Source organism: Anarhichas minor, unplaced genomic scaffold (genome assembly GCF_050575085.1).
Source record: "Anarhichas minor isolate MPS153535 unplaced genomic scaffold, ASM5057508v1 ptg000033l, whole genome shotgun sequence".
In the NCBI taxonomy this organism is placed as follows: domain Eukaryota; kingdom Metazoa; phylum Chordata; class Actinopteri; order Perciformes; family Anarhichadidae; genus Anarhichas; species Anarhichas minor.
The window spans coordinates 14947651-14959242 of record NW_027466479.1 but is presented as its reverse complement, the minus strand read 5'-3'; the positions used below and the strand labels follow the sequence as shown (position 1 = coordinate 14959242).

Sequence of the window (11592 nt, the reverse complement as noted above, 5' to 3'; positions counted from 1 at the left end):
TTGTGTGTGTGTGTGTGTGTGAGTGTGTATATGTATGCCCTCAATTGTCCCTTGACCACTTGCCTGAGGGGAAAGTGTGTTTGGCCGCTGCGCCACCAAACTCCACTTAACACAACCTTCTCCCCCTGACCTCAGCTTAATCCACACAGTCACAGTGTGACAGGAGGAGAGTGGACACTTCCTGGTGAAAAACGACTGTGTCATTGTTGCGCTGTGTGCACATCCCTGTGGTCACATACTAACCGCTGACGCACAGCACAACATAAGCTGGATAGTTTACCGGCCTTGTGGGGAACATATTTTTCAGTGAGTAACATTTGGTATGACATTGCACAAAGAGAGATAAACTCTAACCACAATGCATTATGAAAGTGAGAGGAAGAAGTAACAAGAAGTACAACGCATAGAAGGACTTTAAAGGACTTTCATTGAATTTGTTAGCTATGAAAGAGGTCTGGCATTCAGTGCTTTTATGTAAGAGTATTCAAAGCAACGTGTGATATATTGTCTTCATTTACAGAGCGATTTAAACCAGAGTAGAACGAAGCAAGTCTCTCATCCACCCATGGGTACACACAGGAAAGGTTTAAGGTTCACTGTTTTGCTCAAGGATGATTTGACATGCAAATAGGAGGAGCTGGGGATCAAAATCAAGTCCTATGATTAATGGATGAGCTGCCCTACCACCTGAGCCTCAGCCACTCATAGATTACAGGTATATCAGTCACAAATATCACGAGGAACAGGAATATGCCTATCGAGCCCTTAAAGTACTACCAACTTGCATGTAACCAAATATAACCAATCATCGTAGCAGTGTTTGCAATGACAATTTAGTTCCTTCAATGTTTTTTCATGGACTTTTTACATTATTTCATCCAGCTCATTTGATCTATTTAAACTTCTGCTCAACAAGACAATAAAAGGGATGATAAATGTACTAAAACTGGTAGCGGTAAAAATGTCCTTTTTTATGCAAGTTGTGTTATCAATCCAACAAATGATTGCAAATACAATTTGTTGTCACATGGTGAGCATGGACTGTCAAAGTGCATGTTGATTCTAATGGGGTTAAAACAATGAAAGTACAAAGAGCATGTTGTGATTAATATCACTAGAATATTAAATAATAATAACAAACTTTTGCTAGCCTTAATTTCATCACATGGGTCCCACATCAGTTTATAGTCAAGAAAATAAAAAATAATGTCTCACATTATGTGTTAACTGGTTGGTTTTATTGTTTGTTCACTCTATTCTCATAAAACCAGCACAAAATTGTTCTTTTTATTCTCTCTCTCAGCCTTTTCACAGTTGGGTTTATACAGTAAAATAACACAGCCCGTGGAGAGATAAGAAAGATATATATTTCACTTTTCAAAAGAGTTTAAATAAACCTGCTTTTCATCCATTTAGGAAATTCCACAAAAGCGTTGTGGGGATACTGTGGGCAGGAATACCGCAAGTCTTCAGAGAACACCACAGGAGAATATTTCCCGGAATTTGGGGCCTGTGCAACCACAGCAGCAGCAGCTCGTTTTGAGTCTGAACGCAGCTCAGTTTGAGATAACGCAGGTAGCAGAGCTTTTTGTCTCCTTGACTGTTCCTCTCTGGAGGACCTTAAATGAAAACAGTGGAGTAGAGGCGGAGGAGGAAAATATAGGGGAGAGGAAGAAGGTGCATTTTTCAAATGGTGAATAATTAATCTGCCCTGACATGATGCTGCGCAGGACCACTTCCTGTGGCTCAGGTTTCAGTGTGTGAGTGTAAATGTGCTATGGGGGGAGGGTCCACTTCCTGCACCAACTCCTGATTTTGGGGGCCTTACATTTGTGGCATACTTGGAAAGAAGATGAAGTGAAAGCAGGACTTTGTGAGATATAAAAGTAAATCAAATAATTTTGGCTTTAGAGATTTGTATATAGGAGTAATGAGTGTAAAAATGCACAGAGAAGTTACAGATTTGGGGGTTGAGAATCCAGACACAACAAAAATACAGGTAATAAATGTAACGCAATGGATGATTTTAAATGATGGATTTTAAATGATGAAAGTAATGAAGGTTTGAATAGCACAATGTGGGCATTTTACTCACTCTGCAATGCAACTTGTATTATTTCAGTGCAAAACCTTCCCCACATATTTCTGTGTGGATTTATGCATTAATGCATTAATGCAGGTGCTGTTCATGCGTGTGGCCTCAGGAAGTGGTGAAGGGCCAGTTGTCAGCTAAACAACCTTGTTCAGACATTATGTTTCCCCTCCCTTTAAAGTTACGTCAAGCCCACCATTTAATAGCAGAGTTGATATCCCCTGTGGTTTCCAATCAAAGCTGTGGAGATTCACCATGGTCAGGTTGTGTTATCATGTGAGGCACTTCCTCTCAGACGTCTGTCTGTTCAGCACTTTGCACTAAATTACTTTTTCTTTATTGATTGACTTCCTCTCTCTGTGTGTGTGAGACCAGCTTGGGGCTTGTCAGTTACTGTTCTGAGGTTTAGTGGCTGCAGGTAGCAGACCTGTTCACTTATACACTATAATGTACTCCAGATGATCCAACTATATTTATAACTTTCCCAAATGCATGTGCTCACACACACACACACACACACACACACACACACACACACACACACACACACACACACACACACACACTCTTCTCTCTCTCTCACCGTGTCTGGGTTTATGTGTCCTTCATTGCATTTATATGTGCTTTTGTTCTCAACAAGCCCTTTTGCCTCTTTTTTTAAATAGGTGGTGTTACTTTACACTTTTCCTGTTAGTTGTATGTGTGTGTGTGTGTGTGTGTGTGTGTGTATGAGAGAGACTTTGGAAGTTGGCACTAACCATCACCAAGCAGCCAGGGGAAGAGAGTTATGAGGCATTTAGGCCTGTTTTACAGGACCAGAAAAAAAACAAGCTAATGGTTCATGTGACACCAAACGCCAGTCTTATAAAATCACACAACCAACACCTTCTGAGAGAGAAGAAAGAGAGAAACAGGCAGAAAAAAAACAATGTTATAATTTTAAACTTTTTGCCAAGTAAAGAAAAACACACACACACTGATTCGGAGGCTTTAAAAATGCAAGCCAGCGATAATCACAGCATCAGCAAGACTTTATTTTCTTACAGTCCCGGCATCTTTCTTTTCGTCTCGGCTTGGTTTTCCTCCAAGAACACTTACACATTCTGTCGCTGCACACACACACTTTTGGCGAACGGCACTGAGTAAATAGTGAGGCATGATGAGTGTTTTTGTATTTGTGTGTGGAGGTAAACAAAAAGGGTAAAAGGGGAGGGAGTTTGAAGAAGAGGAGGAAATGAGAGAGGGGAGATATTAAACAAAGTAAAGGAGATTATAGGATAGATAAGAGGAGACGGTACGATGAAGAGGGAGATTTGGGATGATGGAAAGACAGAACCAAGACAGACCACCTCAAAGTCCTGAGAGAAACACTGAAGACGGAGAAATAAAGAAGGTGGCGAAAGAAAGAGAGAGACCACCCCACAGTAAACACCAGAGGGAAGGCTGAAGATTTCAACGATTTCAGCTCCCCTTAGACCAACACTAAGACTGGAGTCGCTTTTACTGCCAAATCATCCCTAACTTTACTCTTGTGTGTGTGTGTGTGTGTGTGTGTGTGTGTGTGTGTGTGTGTGTGTGTGCACATACTCGCTCATGACTACGGCTCTGCTCTGGTTATTGCTTTCAACAGGGAAAAACTCAAACTTTATATAATCCAGGATGACGCAACACTGAGTGTGTGTGTGTGTGTGTTTGGGCAGAGTCAGGACAATTCTCTCTACTATTAACACAACAAGGAAACATACATTTCCCGACTGACAGCCACACTCCCATCATTGTGAATGGACCTGCGTTCAGTCAAACAATGGCCTCTCTCTCCAGAAGAAACACACAGTGTGTTGTGCGTGACCTCAGCCTTTTCCACACTGATAGTCCATAGACGTATGCATGATAAGAGACCACTGTGGTTTTATAAGGTAAACATGGAGAAAACCTACTCAATCTCCATTAACAGACCCCCTAAAGTTCCCCATTTAAAGCCAGAATTAGAAAACTCCAAATCCAATAAAGGAACTTTGTATAAGGCGAGGTTAATTAAGTTAGGAGAAAGAGCTGATCTGTTTGAATGAGCCGTGCTGGTCTTTGATAAAGCGCGTATGTTTATGTTCGTAAAACGGGGTCACTGTGATATTGTCTGGTATGTGGAGAGTTATAAGAGGCTTGCGCTTAACTCAATCTGCAAGATAAACAACCTCGGGCAGGAGCGCTGAGAGGATTCATATAAGTTTGGTCCCTCCTTCCTGCCCCCTTTTCTTGAGCTGCTTCCTCTTTTTCTCGCTTGTACGTTCATTTTGAAATGCCGCCGCCATGTTTCTCCCCACCCGTGTTCTCCACCGTCTCTCTGTACTCTTCTGTCCATCCATCTGAGAGGTATTAGTGAACTGAGTGGATGCTTTGTCGACGTGAATGTGGTGGCTCGTGGTCCAGCTGGGGGTCCCTGTAGTCTGGGGACGGGGTCAGTTTGAGAGGTCACAGGTCAGGAGTGATAGGTGCAGTTGGCACCGACCTCAGGGAATGTGTGAGCGCTCATTATGTTACTGCGCTGCTTTGCCCTCACTTCCTATCTGTCACTCCTCTGTCACTCTATTCCTTCCTGATTGCTTGCTTTCACATAGCTCCCTGAAAAATGCTCCCCTTATTATTTCACTGCAAATTATTAACTAAGGAGGCTGTGTGTCATTAAAGGGATACTCCAGTGATTACCATTACCATTTGTTTATTTTATTTATTGTATTTCATAACAAAATTGTGCTTTGGCGACACATCAAATGTCATGCCAATAAAGTCTGTTGAATTAAATCGAGTGTTTACACTAGATTTTAAAACGTATCCAACTGATAAACCCAGCCCAGTGTTGCCAACTCTTTTCAAATGAAAGTAGCTGCACTATCCAAAAGTTGCTAAATCTAGCAAGAAAGTTACCAACTTGGCAACACCAACAGTCGTCCCTTTCAGTCCTCCATCCAAGACCACTCCGACAAAATCATTATTATTAACATAAACATAATAAACAATGAACATTGATACTTTTGCTTGTGAAAGACTCTGGTGAAGAGCAATGAGTGCAAGGGCAGAATAGATGCAGGAAGGCAGGTAGTCCGTCCAATCATGCCATTTGGGCCAAATGGCATGATTGGACGGGCTTTTTACAGTCCTGCGACAGCCACAGATACCATGCTTTTCTTCTTTTTCTGACAAAGCATTCTTCTCATTGATTGCTGTCAGGAAGTAATGAGTATTTCAACAAAATATTGTTTTGAAGAAGATTACCAACCATGCCTTTGACCAAGACATTTTGGACTCATCAACCGAACCAAACTTGTTACTTGTTTCTATACAGCATCACATCAAACTTATTAGATGCCTCCTGTCAACTAAAAGACAGAAAAGGCTGGAAAAGGGAGAATTAAATATTTAAGATCTCACATGCTCACAATTGCTGCTATATAGTGGAGATGGGGGTTGCAGTGAAATACAAAGCAGTATTTCAGAGAATGTCCTCAAGTATGATTGTCTTGATTTGCGATACATTTACACCGTAAAAAACAACAACACACACACACACACACACACACACACACACACACAAACTAACTGCTTCAGGTTGAGATGAAACAGATAATTAGCACTAATGGAAACCAGGCTTGCAAATCTAGTCTCTCTCTCTCCTCTTGTGTGTGTGTGTGTGTCTCAGTCCAGCTTCCTCTCCCCCTGTCTTTTTGTGTAGTTGAGGTGTAATGTTAACCAGCTCTTGTTACCCCGTAAAGGTGGAACTGTAGAGAGAAATGGAAATGAGGGAGACATCAAGCTGAAATAGGTCAAATGAGAGGTAAGACAGGAGGGCCTCTGCTAGTTTAAACGAGCAAACAAACAACATGATGGACCAACTGTCTATATGTAGAGGAGTGAAGAACCCATCCTTACAAAGATTTACAGCTCCTGGTTTTACTAAAACACACACAGCCTGCACCTTTGACTCTTAGATCAGTGTAAAGACTGCAAGCCCATAGCAAGGAGATATAAACTGTGATTAATGAGCGGGAGAGAGAGAGAGTGTGTCAGTCATCAAAGAGTTTATCATAGCACACTTATAACCAGAGAGCCAGATTCCTTCACACTGATAACAAGCGGTCAATCTATTACCTTAAACATCAAAGTGGGGCAGGAGCTGAGTCGCTCTTCCCCCTCTCTCTCTCTGTGGAATGTATTTCCCTGTTTGGTAGGCATGAGAAATCTCCATCGGTGTGTGTGTATAACATATATATATGTGTGTGTGTGTGTGTGTGTGTGTTTATGTGAGTGTGTGCTTCGGAGCCTCAGAGGTGACATTCCACCGTGTCAGAGCAACAGCCTCAAGTTTAAGATAACACGGCCACGGTGATCTAAGGGTGGGAATCGATTCCCCCCGATGGCAGGCGAGGACCTCGGGTCAGAGCTGATGGCTTTACCTTCCGCACGCAACCCGTGAAGCAAAAACACAGTAATGCTCCCATAATCATCGCTCAACAACCCTATGGAGAGATATGTAACGCACTATGAGGTGTTTCTCAGTATCTTTCATCTATGACAGTTCCAAGTGCTCCTGTAATAGCCTATTCCTGTAGGAACTGTGTCGTCTTTAAGCATTTATCGCAGGACATTTACGGGAAGGAAACTTTTGTCAAGTAAAGGCAATGGGGCCCCATCTAGTCTTGTTCTAGTCCTACATTCCCTGAATAAGGATAGACAAATCTTTTGATGGCACAACCTGAACGCATCATCATTTCAATTCAACAATTTGAAATATTTAGGAAAGATTTAATATCAAAAGACAGTTTGGAGTTTAAAACCATACCTTTTAAGATGATTTTGTTTCCCCATTTGTCTTTGTTGTTTTAATCATGGTGTTCATAGGTTAATAACTTATTTTTCATCAGTTATGTAACCACACAGGCTATTCAGTTTGCGTTATGACCCACATCCTCCCCGTATATCTGTTAGAGCTCTTGGGGTAGCTGCTGTAGCACCTGCAGGAGACTCCCATGCTGACCTGTGGCTTGGAGGACATCTGGGAATATCATGCATGCCTCCCACAGCTCTACATTCACGCTGTTCAAACAGACCACCGGCTAATTATGGCTTCCCCAGATCCCTGAGCTGAAGAAATCACTACAGACTAAACCCCGGGTATGAGATGTTTTCTTTTGCCCCCTCCACTGCATGGTTTAGTAGTTAGATTCAGCAACAAACAATGAAAATAAACTCGGCTCAAAGTTGAGACTATATGGGATATGAGTTTGTTGCCAAAAATGTCAGGTATTTAAAAAAAAATTGTGTCAAATTGTTTTATTAGTTTGTGAGTCAGCCTCTTGTTATAGAGCTGCAATTGAAGCCTATAATGAATATCTAGACAATTGAGAGGTAAGAATGATACTTTCATATCTTTTATTCAAGATATTACCAAATATTTACAACACTCAAAATGTGCAGACTCCTGATCCATTCAGCATTCTGTGATATCCCAAAAATAAATAACTTTTATTTGAGTGGGGAGAAGGAAATTCGAGTCTGTGTAGAAAAATAAATACGAAATACTTCATTTGCTGTGAAACATTGTCACAGGGAATGTGGAATGAATTGTCATTTTTCTCTCATGTTTCAAAACAGAAACTCAGAGCTCATTTTGTTTTTACAACACTCATAGTCGCAGCGGTCTTTCTTTCTTCATATCCGTCCTGTCTGTCCTAAGTGCTCCCCTGCAAACATTGCAGTCCTTGCAACGGTAAATATGAAAAGGCTGCTCTCCTCTGAGGCCTGAAGCACAGTCGCTGGCTCCTCAGTTGTGTTAAGCCTGTTTCAGTCCATCTGATCCACTGGTTCTTCGGGCTGGATGATCTGTGAAAGAAATATAAATCTGATTAAGAAAAAAAAAATTACAATGATGTAATCTGGTTGTGACCTATGAGGTAGCCATAAGCAATGCAAACATCTCTATATGTATTCAGAAAAAAATGCATATTTCCCACTTTGTAAGCAGCAGTTTAAGTTTAAGGTAGCTGGTGAAATGTTGTGGCTGTCTTACAAATCATGTGGAAAATATTTTAATTTTTTTATATTTGTATTCAGTCTAGAGCGTCTAGAGTCTAGAGCGACCCACACCCCTTTCATTACGAAATGAAACAGACTTAATTACTTTTAGGAGTGGTTTATGCTATACAAATATTGCAGCTAAAGTATATTGGAACATTACAACTACTTTTCATCCGGGTGGTTGTGCGTAAAATGTGCATTTTGGCACAGCTCGTCTCCCTGCAGGATGTATAGTGAAAGTCACTCATCTTACCTTTCTGTACCATCCACAGCAGCCCTGTTAGTGGGTAGTTGTAGACAAGGACCACGAGCCCCCCATTCTCCAGACCGAGAACGCGTAGCTCAGGCGCTCGTTCGCCACGTAGCTGCAGCTGGTCCCCCGCGCGTCCAGCTCATCGCTCTGCAGAACTTGGCACAGGAAGTCGATGTACCGGGCCGCCAGCTTCAGCGTCTGGATCTTGCTGAGTTTGTCCGACGGGAGGGTGGGAATGATCTTACGTAACGACGTGAATGCCTCGTTGAGGGACTGCGTCCGTTGCCGCTCGCGGACGTTGGCCATCACGCGCTGTGTCTGTAGGTCATCGAAGGAGGGCGCGGGGCTGCTGCTGGCTTCGCTGTCGCCGCTCCCTGCGCTGCCGCCTCCGCCCTCGCAGCTCTTTCTGCATTTCTTCTTCCCGGGGCTCGGACTCTCAATGTCTCCCTCCTCCTCTTCGTCCGCGCGCCTCCGTGTCACCCGCCGCTTCCTCGCGCCCCTCCGCGGCAGCTGACGGTCGGTCTCCTCCTCGCTGTTCCCTGCACTGTCCATTGGGGAGGAGTCCTCTTCCCGCATAGTCTCTTCCAAACCGTTTCTATAGTCTGTAGGAGCGTAATAACTCCTGACCCAAATTCAACGAGCTGGATACATCAGCAAACACGACAGGTAATAAGAAGTGTGGCCTGTAAAGGGGTGTGGGCGCCACGGAGAGGGAGAGGTGTCTGCAAGACTGGGACGGCCGGGGCTCTTATAGCGGGTATAGCGGGCAGGAGGATTTTGGGGAGCGCTGTGATTGGGTGAGGAGGGGTGTAACACAATACTGCAGGGGAAGGAGAGTTCTAGCTATAATATCAAAAATGGTGTTAAGGCTGCTTTACGCCAGATTGCGTAAGGGAAAGTGTACAGAGGCGGTATAATTGAATCACAGGTGTAGATTTGTGCAACAACAGGAACTGTTTTTTTCCCCCCCAAATGAATAATGCTGTTTCTTACTCTTTGATGTATTGTAAATCAAACAAATCAACTCTCTGTTCAATGTGTATAAAAAAATGTTTGACAATAGGGCTAATTTTTGCCATTTTCCAACTTATTTTTAAACGATGCTTCTATACGTGAAAATGCGTGGACTTCCTTTTACCTTCTCCTATCACAAATAAATGAAAGTAACAGAGAACATAACAGAAATCCCCCACAAGCCTGCTGTGTGTTGTACAGGTCTAGACACTGGGAGCAGTGGTGGCGGTGAAAGATATCAAACCTACTGAAACACAGGAGGTTGTCACAGCAGGAGGTCTCTGCTCGTATAAGCAGAGCGAGGTGTTTATTTTCTCGTCAGCGGCCCCGCGTTGAGGTATGCGCTTAAATGGGTCTGACTCCCGCAGGGATCTGGACACCGCGGCTCAGGTTTAAAAGACGGGCCGTCCCAGGGTGCTCTCAGGGCGGATCCTTGCTCACAGCGGGGTCGCTGAAGGCGGTGTACGGCTGGAGCGCAATGCAAACACTGGAGGTGATAAAGATGGACTAGGTAGAGAGAGGGAGAGAGAGAGAGAGAGAGAGAGAGAGAGAGAGAGAGAGAGAGAGAGAGAGAGAGAGAGAGAGAGAGAGAGAGAGAGAGAGAGAGAGAGAGAGAGAGATACTCGCACACACAGAGTCTAAACACGCACACATGACCACCCAGCTCTGGGGTTTACCACGAAACAATATCAAAATCCAGCAGGGATTCCTCTACATGTGGCTGAAACTATGGCAACTTTTGGAGGTGGTCTGTGGTGTGCATGTTCTAAAGGGAGGCCTCGCCTCTGTTAGGCGGTTGACACACGAGGAGGTCCGCAGCAGTGGCGGTCTGGTCCCTTAACCTCCACCAGTGCCTTTCGGGCCTGGATTTCTCTGAACAGACTCAATTAACACCTCAGTGCTAAAGATAATATCCAGCGTCACGCAGTGAGCTTTGGGTTTGCCATTCAAATCCGCCGAATCTTTACTCATTTGCACGTGACACGGTTGATAAAGGTTTTAAAGGGCCAATGCAAATTTCAGATTTGTTCTCACTTTCTTTTGAGGTAAAGCTGCACTCAATCACACCTGATCGACGTTTGACATCAGGCCAGGTGAGACTGTGCCGCTCTCCAAGGTGCTGAAATAACACCTGGAGCTTCAGTCTCGCATAGAAATCTATATATGTACATATAGCATATCCTCTAGAAAGTTATATTAAACGTTACTGTTTTAAATATTTACACTTTTCACATATTTTAATGCAGCCATATAATACAAAAAAAGATTTGGGGTCATAAAACTGTCAGGGCATTGACTGAGCATGATCGTATGATCCTATAGTGTCCTGTAGTTCAAATTAAATGTAGAGCAAAGAACACATACATTATTGTAGTAGATTTATTTTAAGGCACAACATATATTAAGTCAAATATTTAGAGGAGGTGCTCTCTGCTTGTTTAGGTCACGTCTAATAATTTATGTCATTGGCAAAATAATATTCTGATGTAATTGCTTTACTTTTCTGTATGATAGGAATATTTGAAAACGTCAAAAAAACGTCTGTATAGTTTCAAATATGTGTTGGTTTTCTTGATTTCAGAAATTGACCCACATCACAGTTTGGGTAAAGATGACATGAATGTAAATTTTGAACAGTTCATCAGTTCGAGCAGGTCATTAATAAACGCAATACAATCTCCAAGGAATAAAGTTCACATTGGACTAATCTGACTCAGGTGTTCTCCAGCAGGTCCGTCATGAAGGAGATGTAGACGATGGCCAGACGGAGAGTGTCGATACGGGACAGTCTCTTCTCGTAGGCGAATGTAGGAACTTTCCTCCTCAGTTCATCAAACGCCTCGTTCAGGCTAAACATCCGCTTCCTTTCCCGCACATTGGCCGCCTGCCGCTGGACCACGGAGATGATCCTCCTCCGTTTGGACTTGCTGTGATGCCCGTGCGCTCCGCGGCTGTAGTACTTCGGCGCGCCCATCACGGCACAGATATCCGCAGTGCGCACGTCGTTTTCCAAGTCGCTCCAGGGCGAATCGCTCAGCCGCGGGCTGGATGCGTCATTATCCACCTGCTGTTTAGCTCCCAAAGTGCACTTTTGCGGAAACTCCATCAGGTTCATGTCGTTGACAAAATCTATTAACGTGGAGTCGACTAAGCGGTCTTGCAT

The 11592-nt window shown here is 43.4% G+C and overlaps 2 protein-coding genes across 2 annotated transcripts; both read right to left on the bottom strand.

Moving 5' to 3' along the window:
* Positions 1–7533: 7533 nt before the first annotated feature.
* On the bottom strand, positions 7534–8990 carry twist1a (twist family bHLH transcription factor 1a). The gene is made up of 2 exons (XM_076106171.1): positions 8415–8990; positions 7534–7966 (listed from the first exon to the last, which is right to left on the bottom strand). Exon 1 carries the CDS (start codon positions 8988–8990, stop codon positions 8442–8444), a length of 549 nt encoding a protein of 182 aa, XP_075962286.1. The 3' UTR covers positions 7534–7966; positions 8415–8441.
* A 2152-nt stretch (positions 8991–11142) lies between these two features.
* On the bottom strand, positions 11143–11592 carry LOC142965053 (fer3-like protein). The gene has a single exon (XM_076105756.1). It carries the CDS (start codon positions 11590–11592, stop codon positions 11143–11145), a length of 450 nt encoding a protein of 149 aa, XP_075961871.1.

What these genes read in the sequence shown, in the direction of transcription:
- LOC142965053 (XM_076105756.1), bottom strand. Translation starts at nt 11,592, where the DNA reads ATGCAAGACCGCTTAGTCGACTCCACGTTAATAGATTTTGTCAACGAC.
- twist1a (XM_076106171.1), bottom strand. Translation starts at nt 8,990, where the DNA reads ATGCGGGAAGAGGACTCCTCCCCAATGGACAGTGCAGGGAACAGCGAG.